Source organism: Leopardus geoffroyi, chromosome D4 (assembly GCF_018350155.1).
Source record: "Leopardus geoffroyi isolate Oge1 chromosome D4, O.geoffroyi_Oge1_pat1.0, whole genome shotgun sequence".
NCBI classification, from domain to species: Eukaryota; Metazoa; Chordata; class Mammalia; order Carnivora; family Felidae; genus Leopardus; species Leopardus geoffroyi.
Window position 1 is genome coordinate 55,085,610 of NC_059342.1, and position 19,307 is coordinate 55,104,916.

A 19,307-nucleotide genomic window follows, 5' to 3' on the forward strand; every position below is an offset into this window, starting at 1 on the left:
GGGGCAGAGAGAGAGGGAGACACAGAATTGGAAGCAGGCTCCAGGCTCTGAGCCATCAGCCCAGAGCCCGACGCGGGGCTCGAACTCACGGACCGCGAGATCGTGACCTGGCTGAAGTCGGACGCTTAACCGACTGCGCCACCCAGGCGCCCCAAGACCTGTTTTTAAAGGCTCACTGTGGTTGACTGGAAGAAAACAAGCTGCAGGGAGACAGGTGGAAGCCTACTGACCAGGTAAGAAGCTGGTACCAGCACTAGTCCAAGTGAGAGATCATGGCATCCTGGATTAGGAGCAAAGCTGTGGAAGTGGTAAAGTGTGGTCATGAACTGAATGTGGGATATGTGAGAAACAAGTCAAGGAAAATTCCTCTTTAGCCTGAGCAGCTGCATGAATGGGCGTGCCATCTATTAGCATGGGACGTTGGAAGACAGGAAGGCTTGTAGGAGGAAATCAAGAACATACTCGCTTGCTGATGAGAATGATCCACAGGCAGTGCTTCTCAAACACGAATGCACAAGAATCACTCACAGGTCTTATTAAAGTACGGATTCTGACCTAGTAAGTCTGAGATTCTGCATTTCTAAGAAGCTGACGCTGGTGATGCTGATATTGCTGGTCCACAGAGTAAGTAGAGTAAGGTCAAAAGATTATACTTCCTAGTCCTGTATTCTAAAAATGGTATTAGATATCTTTGGAGGTGGCCTAATCTGCCCCACCCAGAACAGAATTCCCTGATTCAATGACCACATGAAGGTAACTCCCAAGACCTTAAAAATAAAATTAACCTCTTGGAAATTCTGTTTATACCCTACTGCATGCAGGGCACTGCCTCTGATACAAGATATACAACATAAAATTGAAGAGGCAAGTAAAGTATATGGGACTACAGGGTACATATACTTCTTGGTCTCTTTTGAAAACCTTTTCTTCTTTTGCCAGCCTCCTTAATGTTGTATTCTCTAGAATTTTCACTTATGCCTGCTTTTCTTGTTTTTCTACTCTCTGAAAGAACTCATCCACTTCTACAACCTCTCTAGTACACCCACCCTAGTTTCCCAGTAACTCCTAAATCACCTCCCTAGTCCCCATCTCTCCTCCAAGATTCACACTCCTATTTCCAGGTACCCACTGGAAATCTTCATCTGTCCAGATGTCCCCCAGGGTGTCCCAACAGAATTTTCTGTGATGATGGAAATGTTCTCTACCTATATTGGCCAATATGGCAGCCATGAGCCTCACTAAACACCACTTAAAATTCAGTTCCTCAGTTTTACTAGCCACATTTCAAGTGATCAATACCCACATGTGCCTAGTAGCTACTATATTGGACAGTGCAGCTCTAGGCTGCTCAGTCTCAAACTGAACTCATTGTCTTCCCCAACTATCCCTATTCCTCTATCTCCTAATTCTCACACGGGGTGGTGGGGAGGGGGGCGGAAATCTCATCATACCAGACTTTTCCCTCTCCTTACAGCCCATCCTCATGTACATGGTACCCAAATTTTGTCTAATCTACTTCAGAAATTGATTGAATCCAGCCTCTCCACTGAATCCCTGTTGTTTTTCTAAAGGCCCTTCTGACTTCTGGTTTGAGCTATTGAAAAGAGCTCCTTAAGCAGTCTTTCATCGAGGTTTTCCCACTCCAAACGTTCTTCTACATTACTGCTAGTTGTTTGAAAACAAATCTAATCGTTCCATTCCCACCTTCTTTAACATTTCTGTTGGTTCCACCCTATTCATTGTTACACCTCTAGCATTTAGCATAGACTCAGACCATATGTACTCAGCATTTGGTGAATAAATGAATTTTACAACCATAAGTCCAAAGAGGTATCCTTGTGCTTGAGAATGGTTTACCTATTTAAAGGGCAGATGGTCATGCAGAGAAACAAATACTAGAGATCTAATTCTGCCCCCTTGTGTCTGTACAAAAGCATATCATCTAATGCTTTACAGGGATGAATTTATGGACTCAGACCTTGGCCTAACTCAACTTCCATTTTCCTTGCCTCTTGCTTTTCTCAGGCACAGATCCAATGGATTTACCATTCCCCCACATGCAGGTAAAGTGAGAATTTCCTAATTTTCACATTTTAACAACCAATCTTACTGTACTTTTTTAAATGGCCTTTTCGCACTTAATGTTTTCTAACACCTAAGTGATTCAGGTATTGACTAAAAACTCAGAATGAGGAAATAACTATTTACCAAGTTTTCATTATCTTCTTTGTACACATGCCAGCTGCTCTAGTGGAACTCAAGCATAGTTTAAAGTACAAGATATAATATCCATGACACAACTACCATTTTCTTCTCCATCCTTGATCTTCTGCCATCACCCACAGTATCTTCCATGTAAAGGATACTTCCAGCCACATTGATCACCACCCTCAGTTCCAATCACCTTCACCTCTACCTCCACCCATTCTAGTTACTTCCAAACATGCCTAGCATTAGGCACTCTCTAAAATACTTTGTCTTATTCGTTCCTCCACTGTATCTACTTGAACCTCACTGGAAAACAAATTCTTTGTTCTCTCCCTGTTCTTTACGTATAATGGTGACCTAGCTTCACCTTTCCTACACAGCCCAGAAGCCAGAATGCATCAATTCAACTATACTCACCAATATCTCAACTCCCTTGCCTCCCTTTTACTAGTCACATTCAGAACTTCAACCATGAACCATCTATTTATTCACTCACCAAACACATACTATAACAGCATTTTCTCATTCCTCTTCTCAAGTCCAATCTTACTCACGACCCATATTTCTCAGAAGTTGGCATTACTTCCTACTTCATGGAGAGAGGCTTTCCAAGTGTGAATAACCTCATCTCAGTGCATCTTGCTCATGAGCATTTCTTTGTGCATTACCTCCTTCTGTCATTTCACAGTAAGACTTGCCTCTGCTTCTGCCCATTACCAATTCACTTACCTGTGCTGTGCTCTGCCATTCAGGAACTCTGCTCCATCAGTTACCTCTCCTTTACTTTTTTTTTCCTATTCCAGGGTCTCCTTCTCAGAAAGCTTGTCTTCCCTCTATCCTAAATTACAAAACAAACAAACAAAAACCTCTCTTGGGGCCCCTGGGTGGCTTGGTCAGTTAAGCTTCCAACTCTTGGCTTTTGGCTCAGGTGGTCTCATTGTTTCATCAGTTTGACCCCTGCATCGGGATTCTCTCTCCCCCCTCTGCCCCTCCCCTGCTCATGCTCTCTCAAAATAAATAATAAACTTAAAAAACACCTCACCTTTGTTTTTATACCCCTCACACACTTGCTTCTGAGCATGGGATCAAGAGCAGTTAACCATGTATCTCAGACTAAGATCCTTATCTCAACAGGCCCAGGATTATAAATGGGACCACAATACTTCTAGTGACTGGTTCTTTCTCACAAAGTGGCTTTAATAGTTACTGCATGTTCGCCTGTGACTTTTTTTCCTTTTGCCAAGTATATGTGGCTGAAAACTCTAACACACTCATACAGGTAACCTAGCAGGCCTACGGAGGCAATTTTATTAACGTTTTGAAATTATTTTAAACCTACAGAAATACAAAAATAGTATAAAGACTTCCCTTTTTTTACTCTCATTTTTTAACACTTTGCCACAATTTATCATTTTCTCTGTCTACATGTGTAGCATTCTTTCTGAACCTTTTGAGAGTAGGCTACATACACAATGATTATGATTTAGCTTCCCATGTGGGTTTTCCTAAAGGCACCAGTGGACATATCCATATAGTAGTGCCCCCCGCCCCCCAACTCACCTGCAATTTTGCTTTTCATGTTGGTTATCCACAGTCAACTAGGATTTGGAAGCAGATGATCTGCCTTTTAAAGTATCCTGAGGTCAACAGTAGCCTAAGGCTACATAACAATGCCTTTGTCATTCACCTCATTTATCTCATCATGTAGGCATTTTACCACCTCACATCATCACAAGGATGAGTACAAGTTATTTTGAGAGACATTCACATAACTTTTATTACAGTATATTAATTGCCCAATTCTATTATTGCTGTCATTAACTTCTTCACCTAATTTATAAATTAAACGTTATCACAGATATGTATGTATAGAAAAAACCAGTACATACAGGGTTCAGTACTATTCAGTTTCAGGCATCCAGAGGGATCTTGGAACTTATTCCTTGCAGTTAAAGGGGTTATACCGTATAAATTCTGGTCTCAGTAATAGCTACATTAATTTAGTCAGTTAACATTTCAATTGTACGTAGCTTAACGAGCTTAATGTTAGAAATGCACCCATGCTCAGAATTCTGAAAAAATCTGGTTTGTGAAGAGAAACCTCTCCCTCTACTTCCCATCCTTTGCCCCCATTGGTGGGGACACAACTCAAACCAGCTCATACATGGTTTCTGGTATCCTGAAGAACCTTTTGAAAAATTTTTAATCCAGGGTGTACTGACCGACTAAAGGCATCCATACCCACTGGCAGGGGACTGTAATTATTCCCCATGATGGAAGAATTCCCAGTAAGAATGGGCTGTCAGTTTACCTGGAGTAAACTGTTGTTGCCCTTTTCTATGCACAGACCATTATTACAGATTAGATGGGATGGTGAGGGCCTCCCACAGAGCTTACTGAAACTGGGAAGTAATGAAGTTTTCCTGTTGTCAATCTGAAGACTGATGAACAACCAAGTGCAAATGTTAGGTTGCATTCCCGTTACAGTCACAGAAGTCACAAAAACACTAAAAACCTGAGGTAAAATAAAATGTCTCATGGACATTGAATTCAGATGAACAGGTTAAAGAACACAGGATTAGGCTAAAAGCTGACAGATAGCAGAGCCCCCTGAAAGGAGAAAGGAGGTCTTAGCCAATTTTAAACATCTCTAGCACCTAGTTATCCATCCAGTAAGTGCTGTAAGTACTTATATGAAACGAAAGAGAAGGGATTTACCAGTAAACATACATACAGTCGCCAAAGAACTTGCAGATTGGTAAGAGAACACTCTGTAATCAATTACTACACTGTCCAGGGTTATTATGAGAGCAAGTTTGAGGGGAAATAATGAAAGGGTACACGTTAGCAGAAGCCTCCTTTAACACAGATGAAATTCAGTTCCTAGCAGAAGAAAAATCCACATATGAAGGCTCTGCATTAGTAAGCAGCAGCCCCTCCATAGACCTGAAACAGGCTAAGGTGGCCAGAGCAAATGAGGGGAGAGGAAAGCTGAAGGTGGACCAGAATCTGATGAAGCAGAGGCATACTATGCTGGATTTTTGCTTGCTTTTTTTAAGTATCCTAAGAATAACAGAAAGTTCCTGAAGGATTTTAAATATGGGAATGAAACAAAAAAAAAAATTTTTTTTTAACTTTTTATGAATGCTAACATTGGGGGGAGGGGGTAGGTGTAGAGCAACAATGGATACAGGCAGACCCATTATAATAGCACAAGTGAGAGATTATGGCTGCCTAGGTTGGATAATGGTATAGACACATTAGAAATACTTACTGGCCAGGATTTGGGGATTGAATGAGAGAAGGAGGAGAAACAAAGACTGGGAAATTTTTGGCCTGAACACCTAAGAGGATGATGTGATGGTGCCATGTGTTAAGATGAGCTTTAGGTGTTTAAAAACATTGATAGGTTTTCACTAAATGTATACAAATATTACATAAAATTAAAAAATGAAATAAAATAGCATTGCCTTTAATACTTCAGAAAACTTCAAAATCATGTCATAATTTCAAAGTATATTCTTTGATCAACTATGGTCTTCCCAAAATTTCTCAGTCTCAGTGTCTGAGCTTACTAAAAATTGCCAACATCAATTTTAGATTGTCATTTTAAAAGAATTTCCTATTGCCCTTATAACAAATACAAAAATGACCTACAAAGCTTGGTCCCACCTTGTCCTTTGGCTAATTTTGCCTACTTTTAGTTCTTGCAGTATGCTTCTGCCTTTGGATCTTTGGACATCTTTTCCTTTGTGAAGAACAACTCTACTCCTAGCTAACAGCTACTTGTTTTCTCAATTTCAATTCAGCTATCACTTCCACATGAAATTAGGCCCCCACTGTGTGCTCTTATAGGAAATTATGTTTTCTCTTCTGAGAATTTATGGTTTTTAATGTTTACATATATGTCCCCCAAGGACAGAGATCATATCTACTTTGTTCTATCACTGAAACCCTAAAAACATAAAACATAGAACCTGCCACCCAGCAGGCATTCCAACTTCTATTGAACAATGAATGAATATGGTAACAAGGCAAGCTGAAGGCGACTAAATTAGATTTAATCCAAATTCTGCTCTTCCCTGGCAATCTTACATCAGGCTAGACAGAGAGCAATTTATTTTATCATCTCTAAAACAGGATAAAACATAAACATAACCACTTTGCATACAAGAACTACCAATGTAGAAGTTTGGCAAGGGTATTTTGTTTTTAATAGGCTAAATGCTACATAACTGCATTTTACTGAAGACAGAAAACAAGTATGATATTCCTTATAATCAAAGACCTAAAATAATTAAAACTGTGAAATTAAATGCAGATCATCTAAAATTTACTATTTATAACAAGTATATCCTTAACTATTTTCAAGATTTGAGCTCTACTAAAATTAAAAAAAAAAAAAAAAGGCAATACTACATAGAAAAATTTCTGGATTCTTGTAAAGTGTTACTGTTTTATTTTTTATTTTGTCGAATACACATCTGTTTTACTGGCAGTCCAGATAAACAAGTATATAAAGGAAATATTTAAATTTTCTTTTGGCAGATGTCTAAACTGTGCAGATTAAAATGCCTTAATTTAACCTGAAGAAATGGTTTTGAATCATACAAAGTTTTAAGAAGAAAAATAAAGACTGTCCAAAGGGATTCTCCTAGCTTATAACACATTTCCAGAATAACTCTCAAAAAAAAATTCAAAAATACTCATTGACTACTTTAAAAATATGTTGATACCATATGGCTTTATGAAATAACTTCTAAAATTTATATTTTTTTTTTATTTAAAAAGGACCCCAAGTTTTAAATAAACTGCTAGCAATATCATCTTCCTCACTTAAAAGTGCATATCTCTGAAGGTGGGACATACATACTTTTTGAACAAATAATGATTTTTACAAATTTTTAACACAAAAAAAATCACTTAAAATATTTTTAAGGGGGAAAAGAGTTTTCACCAAAAGTCATCTTTATTTAAATAGACTGCAGCAGATGAAACTGTTAACTGTTGTTTTTGCTTTCCATCAGAATTCTCAATGAGATGCTTTGGCAGTTTTAAGACATAGCACGGTCTCTCCCAAGAGACACTGACATTAATGATGTCCGTGGAGATGGCAATTGCCTTGATGGCTCAGTTTGAATAGAGACATTACTGGGCTGGTTCTCCAAATCAGAGGCAAAGGTACTCTCTTCTCTTACATCAAGAGTTTGTTCAACTGAAGCTGCCTGGGATGGAATATTATCCACAGTTCTGTTGGCATTATTCAAGTTGTTATTAAGCGTGGTAGTATTACACTCCGTGTCTAGGATGCCAAATTCATCTTCTATTGTAACTACATCTTTAGCTTCAAATGGTTCGAAGGGAGGAGGCAAAAACTCATTTTGTAAAGAGTCTCGAGGACCACTATTATCACATTCTGTATCCTCCTTTACTTCAGAATCCTTATCACTATCACTGTCAATGGTAATTACAACTGGTGAGCGCGAAGCATTGTCCCCATGATGCTTCTTATGCTTCTTCTTGTGCTTCTTCTTTTTCTTTTTATGGTGTCTAGTCGTATCAGTAGCTTTCCCTTCATAAACTATCTCCACACTCAAGCTCCGGGTCCTCCTTTTTTTCCTCTTGTGTTTGGTCTCTCTGTCTGATGACCGGCTGTCTGAAAAGCTATCACTCTCATTTTTGTGGTTTCCATCTAATTTTGACGAGGATTTTTGGTAATGGCTTTCCTTTACTTTAGAAGCAAATTCACGAGAAGGTTGGGCCACTTCGTTAGTACCCTCCAAATGGCGTGTTTTGTATTTTCGTTTCCCACCAGGCTTTTCATTTCTTACCCAATCAGGCCCTGTAGATGCAGTCTTTGATCTATTACTAGATAGGCTCCTTGATCTGTGCCTTTCATAGTAGTAATACTTCCTTTCACTGTGATTATTTTTTTTCCTTGCATTTGTTCTTTCAGAAAAGGACTGAATTCTAAATTCTGGACTTGAAGATTGTCTGGAATAATGAGCTCTGGACAGAGTCCTCCTCCTGTATGATGATTCATAGCCATCCCTGTCCTTGTTTCTACTATAGTAAGTGTACTCCCACTTATATCTGCTTCCATAATTATTTCTTAAGTAATAACGATCTCTATTTCTGCTCCGTGATCTTCTTTTACCATGATCACTGCTACGAGATCTTGATCTGCTTGTGCTTTCACTACTTAGAGAGAGAGTCTGGCTTCTTCTTGACCAGCTGCTATCTCTAGTTCTTGATCTCTTTTTGTCTCTTCTACCTCTAGGTCTGCTACTCTCCCTGCTTCTGGATCTTTTGCTTTTCATCCTTTTCTTCCCATGGTGCTTTCTACGATTCTTCTGATCATGCCCACTTCTACTCTGGGAACGTGAATCTGAACTTCTTGACCTTGCCCTCCTCCTGTGTCTACGGTTATATGGGGAATATACTCTGTCTCCTCTGATAGATGAGCTCAGGTCTCTAGGAGATGACAATGATGTTGAGTGTTTCTCTTCCTTCTTTGACTTGATTCTTTTACCAGAACCACAATGACCTTTACTTATTTGCTCATCCTTTCCAAGGACAGAGTGTGGAGATGAACATCTACTAACATCACTATCACCAGAACTGTAAGATTGTTCTTGTGTCTTCACTGTCTCCATTTTCTCATAAGAGCCTAACTCCTCAGAATCAGAGGACAGTTCAACAAGTTCTGGGGTCCTCTCAGCTAGTGGTTTAACAAACCCAACAATGACACAATTATCTGAAGAAGAATCACTGTCATTATTTAGGTCTTCATTACTTTGTACTCCTTGTATCTGAGATGTAGCTCTTCCTGCTACAAGTTCTTCATCTGAACTATCAGAAGTATTTAAAAGGGAAGACATGGCAGCATGTACCTGCTCTGAGCTTGAGTAAGATGGCCCTGGAGTTTCATCATCCCATGGTGCTTGACTAACAGTGGTTACATTGATATCCAACTCTTGGGTTTCAGCTTCATCTGGAGATATTGTTATAACTGAAGAATCAGAATGGCTACCTTCTTCATATGAAGGAGCAGGACAATCATAATTAGCATGCTGGTCAAAAGCTGCCATGTTAAAGGGAGATCGAGCAAAACTGATAAATTCATGTATAAAATGCTCAGTCCGATTAAGTAAAAACGGTCTTAAGTCAGATACAAACTCCCGACTCTCCAAGTCATAGCGAGTAACATTACTCATGATGATGTGCTGGACAATATTCACTAAAGATCCATGAGCTCCAAAAAGAACTGTAAGTTCACGTTTTAACCAGGGGACTAATCTGTGAAGGCAAGCCGGATTTCTACGGAAAAATTCAGCTGAAATATCCCTGCAGCGACCACCATCTTCAATATTTCTAACACGAGCACCAGCACGATAGAGAGTTCGTCTGAAATTAATAATATCTTGTTCTTGAATTTTTCGCAAAGATCTTTCATCTGCAGTAGTTGGCCTCCTTATTGCAATCTGCCTCATAAGTTGAGGAATTTCACCATTTCTAGGTCTTGTTGAAATGCCTAACCCTTCAAATAGTACTCCACTATCTGGTGGAGTTGTTGTTCTTCTATTCACGGTACTACTAGGTGAATACACAGAAGTACTTCGATTTGTCATAGTTGTACGATAGCGAAATCGTGGAGCATCAGGGGTGGCAAAAGAACCATTATACGAAGGCCTCAGGACATACTCCTTGAAGTCATCTTCTGCCCTCACAGAATGGAAAATAGAATCAAAGGGCTGTTTACACAGTGGACATTCAGCTTTGTTTTTTGACCACTCCTGTACACAGCGAAAACAGAACTTATGTAAACAGCGATCTAAGTAAGACACATTATCAAATCTATCCAAGCATATAGGACACTTAGAATCAGGAGATGCATCAGCTGGTACTGTCTGTTGCAATTTGCTAGTACCAGCTTTAGGTGAAAAGTTGTCCATTTTAAATTCCTTAGCAGCTGATGCCATTATCTGTAAAAGGGAAAAAAATACATCAGTAATCTGATAAAAAAGAAACTAAACCTGGAAAAAAAAAAAGCAAATAATGACTATGAGACATTCTTTGGTGAAAGTAGTTGAGTAGCTCATTATCTTTGTAATATGCAAGGGCAGCATAGCATGGTACTTAAAACACAAGCACTAAAGTCAGGTATTTGAATCCTGAATTGAATTCTGATTCCACACTAGCAAGCGTGACTAGATCGGTGATAATAGAACCTGCATCACAGTGTTTGTGAAGATATAAAAAGCCTTCAGAGGGGCGCCTGGGTGGCTCAGTTGGTTGAGCATCCAACTTCAGCTCAGGTCACGATCTCACAGCTCGTGAGCTCGAGCCCCACGTCCAGTTCTGTGCTGACAGCTTGAAGCCTGCTTCAGATTCTGTCTCCATCTCTCTCTGCCCCTCTCCCAGCTTGTGTTCACTCTCTCTTTCTCTCTCTCAAAACATAAACATTAAAAAAATAAAGGGGAACCTGGGTGGCTCAGTTGGTTAAGCGTCTGACTTCAGCTCAGGCCATGATCTCACGGTTCATGGGTTTGAGCCCCACGTCAGGCTGGGTGCTGACAGCTCAGAGCCTGGACCCTGCTTTGGATTCTGTGTCTCCTTCTTGCTCTGCTCCTCCCCCATTCACACTCTGTCTCTCTCAAAAATAAACACTTAAAAAATTAAAAAAAAAAAAAAAAACTTTAGAAAAGGTACATTATCATATATAGTAAGCTTTCAAGTACTATACAGCATTCTATCTTTAATTGTTTTAAAGTTTATTTTGAGAGAGAGAGAGAGAGAGAGAGAGAGAGAGAGAGAGAGAGAGAGAAAAGCAAGCATGGGGCAGAGACAGAGGAAGAGAGAGAATCCCAAGCAAGCTCTGCATGGTTAACACTGAGCCCAGTGCAGGGCTCCAACTCACAAACTGCAAGATCATGAACTGAGCCGAAGTCAGATGCTTAAATGACTGAGCCATCCAGGTGCCCCCAACTTTCTATTCTTTTTCAAGAGAATTTAACAGGGGGCACCTGGGTGGCTCAGTCAGTTAAGCATCCAACTCCTGGTTCCAGCTCAGGTCATGATCTCATAGTTCGTGAGATGGAGCCCTGCATGGGGCTCTGCACTGACAGCGCAGAGCCTGCTTGGGATTCTCTCCTTCTCTCTCTTTGCCCCTACCCAGACTCACTCTCTCCCACACACAATCTCTTTCTCAAAATAAATAAACTTAAAAAAAAAATAGAGAACTAAAAAAAATTTGATATATACAAAAGAAAAATCTGCCAAGAACTCATGTATCCACCCAGATTTAACAACTTCACATTTTTCATGGTTATTCCAAATTTTTTAAAATATCCCTTATCTTCTCCTATCCCTCTCTAGAAAACAAAAACCCAAATCACCACAGTCCTCAGTTGGTGTTATTTCCATGTATGGTTTTATATCATTGATACAAATGCCCTGAACAATACAGACTGACTTATTTTATTTGTGGAAAGTATTGGATATGCACCTTTAAAAATAACTGTAGTGACAGGCACCTGGGTAGCTCAGTAAGTTAAGCGTCCGACTCTTGGTTTTGGCTCAGGTCATGATCTCATGGTCGTGGGATCAAGCCCCAGCGGGGTTCCATGCTGGGCATGAAGCCCACTTGGGATTCTCTCTCCCTCTGTCCCTCCCCCCGCTTGCTCATGCTCTCAAAAAAATAAAAAATAAAAATAACTGTCGTGAGATAATCTGCATACCACAAAGTTCACCAGTTTAAACCAATTCTGTAGTCTTTAGTGGAAGATTCTTACACACACACACACACAAGTATCTTTTAGTGAAGACTAAATGAAATATGTAAAAGCACTCAAAGGTAGTTGCTGGCTCACAGCAACTACTGCATAAACGTTAGATGCTGTTATTATTATTACTACTTGTTACGCTATTATTTTCAGTTCCTCACTGACTCCTTACAGAATCCCCAAAAAGCCTTGCTTAGATTTTTTTATTTAATCCAAAGTCACCCACAAAGTTTCTTGAAATAATGCTTCTAGTCTCATTTTTTCCCCACAAGGATCACTAAAATCTTAAAGATTAGTTTTGTTTTCTTTAAATTTATCAGTTTATGTTGACCTATAACTTACAAAATGATTTTGCCAGAGCTGAAATTTGGTGTGCCTTATATTTTTGCCTTTATCATCTTATCTCTCTTTAGCTATATTCTATACTAATCACTAAATATATATTAAATATTAGGTTCTTCCTTTATGTTTCCTGGGCCTATTATTCATCTTTATTCACCTCCTCTATTACAGGGAGTTCTATCAGCAGTCAACTGCTTTCAAGTCAGCCAAATAATACAACTTTCTAAACACTGGCCATACCAAACTCTAACAAACCCGATGACAAAAATCCATGATTGTGAAATGTAACTATTTCATCACAGATTTCAAATTAAACTTGCTCATCTAGGGTATCTTAACTTTCTCCAAGACATAACTTAATAGGAAATCAATTAATGCTGAACAAATGTTTCTCCAGGGATCTAAATATTTCTAGTCCTCTATTTTCTAGACCAGAAATACAAAAATCAACACTCTACAGCATAGAATTGCAAACTGCTTAGAGCTGTATAAATAATACAGTACTAATTGTTACTATATTTAAACTCTGAAACCTCAATATTGCATAAATCTCTCAGCATTTCCCCCTATTTCTAACATTTTTATTCTCCCCCAGGAAAAAAAAGCCTAAAAATAAACATTTTTACGATCAGAGTCTGTGCACTAGGGGAAGGGGATGAAGAGTGAAGTGGGAACTGGAGAGGTTCACAGAGAACCTGGACTGAAAAGCAAATTTCCCCTAAAAATAACTCTGTAAACTAGAGATATCCAATTAGCTCTAGATTTTAGTCTGTACACCTATGTAATAAAGGGATTACTAGACTTTTTAAAAAGACTGAATTTAAAGCTAATACATTGTACCTTAGTTTATTTCTTGGAAATACAGACATTTAGTATTTACCAAACATTTGCAGTTCACATAAAAATTACAACCCTGAATGCATTTATTAAAGGAAATTAGTAGGTAGTAAACTTGAAGTTCAAATAAAACAAAATATCAACTAAGTAGGATTTGTTTTAAAAAATGGAATCTTAAGTCTTCCCTTCCCCAGTTTTATAAGCCTGTTAACCACTTTGACAGCACAGCATAAAGCTAAAGAATGATCAGTAATGTCATTTACAATAGACAAAAAGAAAAGAGTTGTTTTGTATTTCTCAAGTATCTTTAGATATAAAGAATGGAAGTTACCAGAAACATCAAACAATGGCAATGAACGTACATCATCAAATAAGAGATTTACTCCTTCAAAAACATCACTAATGCTGAAATGAAAACATTTGCTCATGGAGCACCTGGCTTGTTCAGTCAGTAGAGCATGTGACTCTTGATCTCGAGGTAATGAGTTCAAGCTCCAATTGGGTGTAGAGATTACTTTTTTTTTTAATTCACCAAAATATTTGCTGAGATACAAATGAGGTACAATTACCATATGACCCAGAATTCAACACCTACCCAAGAGAAATGAAAACATATGTCCACACAAAAACCTGGATGTGAATAATCAGAGCAGCATTTGTCACAATAGGTCAAACGTGGAAACAATCCCAACAACTGATGAAAAGACAAAATGTGGTATATCCATACAATGGAATATAACTGGGCAATAAAAAGGATGAAGCAGTGATAAATGCTACAATATAGATGAAAATTTTCATTAAGCTAAATGGAAAAAAAAAAAAATTAGTCGCTAAGACTACATGTTGCATGATGCCATTCATATGAAATGTCCAGAATAGGCAAATCTATGGATGAAAATTTATGGTGGTTGCTGGGGGAGGGAGAGAGATTACAAAGTTTATTTCTGAGATGATGAAAATGTTCAACTATAGTTGCACAACTCTGTAAGTATACCCAAAACCACTGGATTATACACTTTAAACAGGTGACTTTTATGGATGGAATATAAATTCTATTTCAACAAAGCTGTTTTAAAAATACGAATTAAGGCATAAAACAGGAATGGTTAGGAGACAGATTAAGATTTATAGGTTTATAAATTCTGGGTTTAGGTAGCAAAGGTGGACCTGATGGTGGATTTAGTGCTTCAGATTCTAGAACCTTGTGATAAAGGTTTCTCTGTCCTCGCACTCTAGGAATTGGGACTTGAAGTTAATTTCCCCACAGGGCTAAAGATGAAATCAATTCTTCTGATCCTTTTTCCAGAACTGCCTCCCAAATTCTAAATAAACTTTGCCACCTTTAGGATACACTGATTAAACCAAACCTTCCCCAAATCGTCAAATCTACTGGCTTTAACAGAGGTAAGAATCCTTCCTATCACATTTTGGGGTAATTGCAGATATTTAACAAGTATGTATTACTTAGGGAAAATGAGTGAGAGGGGGTAAAGAATCGAGAGACTGGAGTCTATAAATTATGTCAGGACAATTAAAAATGGTGCTAATTAGGGGCATCTGGGTGCCTCAGTCAGTAAAGGCTCTGACTCTTGATTTCGGTTCAGGTCATGATCTTGAGGTTCATGAATTCGAGCCCCAAGTCAGAGAATCCCTGCTTAAATTCTCTCTCTCGCTCTCTCTCCCTCTCTGCCCCTACCCAGTTTGTGCGTGCATGCAATCTCTTTCTCTCTCTGAAAATAAATAAATTAAGTTTATTTTAAAAATGGTGATTACATATAGGGGAGTGATGTTATTAATTCTAATGTTGAGCCAGGGTTGAAAATCAAAGCCACTTATTAGCGGTGTGATCTGGAGAAAATTATTTTTCAAAACCTTCAAATTTTCCCAACTCTAAAATGGGTTAAATAACAGTACCCACCTGAAAAGTAGATGAACTAGAATAAGCCCCAAATATTAAAAATAATCTGGAGGGGTGGCTCAGTAGTTAAGAGTCCCACTTTGGCTCAGGTCATGATCTCATGGTTCCTGAGTTCGAGCCCCGCACCAGGCCCTGTGCTGACAGCTGGGAGCCTGGAACCTGCTTCAGATTCTGGGTCTCCCTCTCTCTCTCTGCCCCCCAGCTCATGCTCTCTCTCAAAAATAAACAAACATTAAAAAATAATAATAAAAATAAAAGTAATCTGGGTCTTACCTCTTATGACCTTAAAAACCACTGTACCTCTCTGATCTGCAATTCAGTTCCCAAGGATCACATGGATCTTACAGGATCTACTGACCAGAAGCTATGAATTTTAATTCCAATTCCAGCCATAAAAAAAACCTGCTTGGGAACCATTTCCTTCTAAAGCCACTCACTCCAGGTAAGCATTACTGCTTTGGCTGCCTAAAGCTTTTAATTTCATTGACTAAAAACAAAATAAAAAAGACCCCAACCTTCACCATTAACTTAAATCTCGGATAACTATTAATTTATTCTAAATAATCTTGAAAATTACCTACCAAAAATTCTATTCTCTTTTGCCTTTAAAACATTGTTTGCTTCATCTCAGTACGGCTCCCTTCCAGTCTACGAATCAGCAGCCCACGAGGAAAGCTGCACTGACTGGATGGTTGGAAAAACCACAGGCAGACGAGCCCAACCCACAATGTGTAACACAGCACAGACAACTCCAATAGTCACGGTGATAGTGGCTTCCTCGGGGTGAGAACTGCCACTCGCCAGGATCGCTGGTAAGCACCACGTGCATTACATAATCACAACGAACTAAAACACATTTACTCCTATTTTACAGACAGGAGGAGAGATTAGGGAACCTAACCTCTGGCAAAACCTCTGATAGTGGCGATGCCACTAGTGAGACGCGAACATTTTGTTTTGTGTGGGGTCCCCCACCCCCCGCCCCCAAGAGAGCAAGCTTTTTCCAGTACACCGGTAGGCTCGCGCCCCTCGGGAGAGGTTCCAGGAAACGCAACCCTTCCCCACCCACCCGCACAAATCCACAGGTGCGCCACCAGAGCCGCCAGCCCGCCCGCCGGGAGCCCCGCCCCGCCGAGGCCCGGACGGCCCCTCAGGCCCCGATCGCAGCTCCCTGGTCCCTGGGCCTCGTTCCAGGCCAGGAGCGCCGGCTAGCCCAGCCCTTCCGACCTCCGCGCCCCATTGTTTCGGATCTTTCTCACCTCGGAGGACGCCGGCGCAGGCCCGGCTGGGGCGCTCGTGCCAAGCTCCCGGCGGCCCAAAAAGCTAGGTCGATGACGGCAGGATCCGCGAAGGCGTACTCGACGACTTCTCCGCCGGCCCTCAGGAACGGGAGCAGGCGGGGGCGCTTCACCCTCCTCGCGAGACAGCGGAGACCCCGGCGGCTGCTGCGACCCCTGTGACGTAAAGCGCTCATCACCAATGGCAGCTTGGGGGGCGGCGGCAGAAAGCGAGACCCACTCCGCAGCCCCCCGCGCGTCAAAACACAACACCCGCGTGCGTAACGCATGCGCAGTAGAAGGGCGCCGGCACCGAGGGCGGGGCCTAAGAACTCTCGGCCGAGCCCCGGCCCTTCCCCCATCGTCGCCTCCACTCCCCGAAGGGGAGCTCGGAGATCCTTCCAGGCACAAATCATTACTATCACCGTCATTCTTGTGATCACCAGTTTCTGGGGGTTACAGGCCCACTACTTAATTTTCGTATTTAACTTACTCGAAAAACACGATAACCAGCTTGGTTTCATTTAAACCTCACCAAACTCTGCGAAAAGTTACTAAAATTACCTGTAGTTGTAAACATAAAGGAACTGAGTTATATGGAGGTGAAGTGACCGCCTCGGGTTGCACAGCTAGGAAATAACACTGGAATTCGAATGGAATCCAAAGCCAGAGCCCAACCAGTGTCCTACGCAGTCTTCATAAATCTACTCCAGTCTAAGGATAAACAGGGATTACCTAAAAAAACAGGACCTTGAAATCTTCCCAAAACTGGTAACGTTTTTTTCTCAAAAGAACACTTTCCCCCTCCCCCGTATCTGGATTAAAACGCTCTTTAGGTGATACCTGAGATGTATAGACACAACGCCTGAGCCTAAAGCGGCCCTTTGCTCCACTCTATCCACAGGCCTCAGATGGGAGCGTCCCAAACATTCTCAAGCTAAACTTGGTACAACGGCCCAGGTACAAAATGCTGTCTTTGGCTTAATATCTGATAATGTGCTACCGTTCTAAACACATACGCTCAAAAAGACACTTGTTGATCGGCACGTACATTATGCCAGGTAATGCGCGCCACGTTATTTCTTCTTAGAAGTATCATTTACAGGGGCGTCTGGGTGGCGCAGTCGGTTAAGCGTCCGGCTTCAGCCAGGTCACGATCTCGCGGTCCGTGAGTTCGAGCCCCGCGTCAGGCTCTGGGCTGATGGCTCAGAGCCTGGAGCCTGTTTCTGATTCTGTGTCTCCCTCTCTCTCTGCCCCTCCCCCGTTCATGCTCTGTCTCTCTCTGTCCCAAAAATGAATAAACGTTGAAAAAAAAAAAATTAAAAAAAAAAAAAAAAAGAAGTATCATTTACATTCACAAGCCACTAAGTTCTCAAAGACTTTGTTTTCTGGCAGAAGGGCTCAATTAACAGGGACTCCCATAACGATTTGTTCCTGTGTTATATAAAAATGGGTGACACTCTTATTTAAGCCAATGATGAGTACACGAACGTCTATCTGTATCATGTGGAAACAAATGCGGGAGGAAACGTTAATCCCTCCAGCGTCAGAAACCAGTGTAGTATTTCAAATAAGGATTATTTTTTCAAATTTTTAACTGCACAAGACGGTTCATTATCTTGCATGAATACAGCACTGCAACTGAAAGACCGGTTGTTAAGGCACGCCCATCTCTCTAACTAAAAAAAAAAAAAAAAAAGCCATTTTCAACATTTTCTCCTTTATCTCATCCCCTCCCCGCACCCCGAGCTAGGCCCGCAGATCACGTGAGCCTGTCCCCAGCTCCGGGCGGAAGAGGCCGGCCCGGCTGAAGGGAAACGCTCCTGGAGGCGAGGGGCGGGCGCTGATGCCCGGCTGCAAGATGGCCGCCACCGCTCGGCAGCCGCCGCCCCGGAGGTTACTCTAAGGCCCGCAGTTTCCCTCCGTTCCCGCTGAACGTCGCAGCCTCCTTACCATGAAGCCAGTGAGTCGCCGCACCCTGGACTGGATTTATTCAGTGGTAGGTCCCTAGTCTGGGGGGGCTCCACGGTGTCGACTCCCTAGGCCCGCAGGCGGAAGGCCCCCTATTTCTTCAGCGCCCAGAAACTCTAAAATCCATTCCTGTATTAAGGATTTTACTCTCACCTCGACTCCGCCTCTTCCTGGAAGACACGCTCTTCCGCTTCTTACGTAAGGGCGGCTGGGTGTACTCGCCTCCGGAACCCTTTATTCCAGTTGTTCACTGTAATTCCCACCTTAGCAACGTACACGGCAACCTGTTGGGGCGAGGGGAGGGAGAAAAGTACCACTTACAGTAACTTTTTTTTTGCTCTTATTCCCCATCTTGCATTTTTTTAGTTGCTTCTCGCGATCGTATTGCTCTCCTGGGGATATGTCATCTATGCATCAACAGTAGTCGCACGACGACAGCTAAGCAAGAAATACCCAGACAAAATCTTGGGGATGAATGAGAATTTGTAATTCTTGTGGATTTAATTCTGTGCATATAGTTCTTTACCTCATGCTTATATGACACGTGTGTATATTTAAAGTAAAATCCATTATGCAGTTTCCAATTTTTTTTTGTATAAGTGCTTTATAATAACCACTAATCTAATTTTCACAGAGGTTTGTCTTTTACATTCTTGTATAAAACCTGGATCTGACCGCATGGGAGAACTGGATCCTAAGTAGAATGACCTGTTTTTCCACCTAGAGTTTCTAAAGTACCTCTTTTAAAATGCCTCAGAAAGTCTTCTTTAAAACAAATTGTGTGGAATTGTCGTTCTTATATTTGTTTATTGCAACATTTCATTCTGTTGCACACCTTCACATAAGATTAGGTTAAGTACTGAGCAAGAAAAAAATATTATGTGACTACTTTTCTACATCCTGTTTTCCAAGAAGAAAAAGGTGATCGCTCATAATATTTTTTTTTTACCTTGTCAAGTTTTTATTTAT

At 40.8% G+C, this 19,307-nt stretch overlaps 2 protein-coding genes across 2 annotated transcripts; one reads left to right on the forward strand and one right to left on the reverse strand.

The window, feature by feature from the left end:
- Positions 1–6,248: 6,248 nt before the first annotated feature.
- TOPORS (TOP1 binding arginine/serine rich protein, E3 ubiquitin ligase) lies at positions 6,249–18,517 on the reverse strand. Its single transcript, XM_045468679.1, has 3 exons — positions 18,321–18,517; positions 16,350–16,544; positions 6,249–10,193 (listed from the first exon to the last, which is right to left on the reverse strand). Exons 1-3 carry the CDS (start codon positions 18,321–18,323, stop codon positions 7,263–7,265), a joined length of 3,129 nt encoding a protein of 1,042 aa, XP_045324635.1. The 5' UTR covers positions 18,324–18,517; the 3' UTR covers positions 6,249–7,262.
- SMIM27 (small integral membrane protein 27) lies at positions 18,184–18,915 on the forward strand. Its single transcript, XM_045468687.1, has 2 exons — positions 18,184–18,366; positions 18,705–18,915. Exons 1-2 carry the CDS (start codon positions 18,322–18,324, stop codon positions 18,825–18,827), a joined length of 168 nt encoding a protein of 55 aa, XP_045324643.1. The 5' UTR covers positions 18,184–18,321; the 3' UTR covers positions 18,828–18,915.
- Positions 18,916–19,307: the final 392 nt, after the last annotated feature.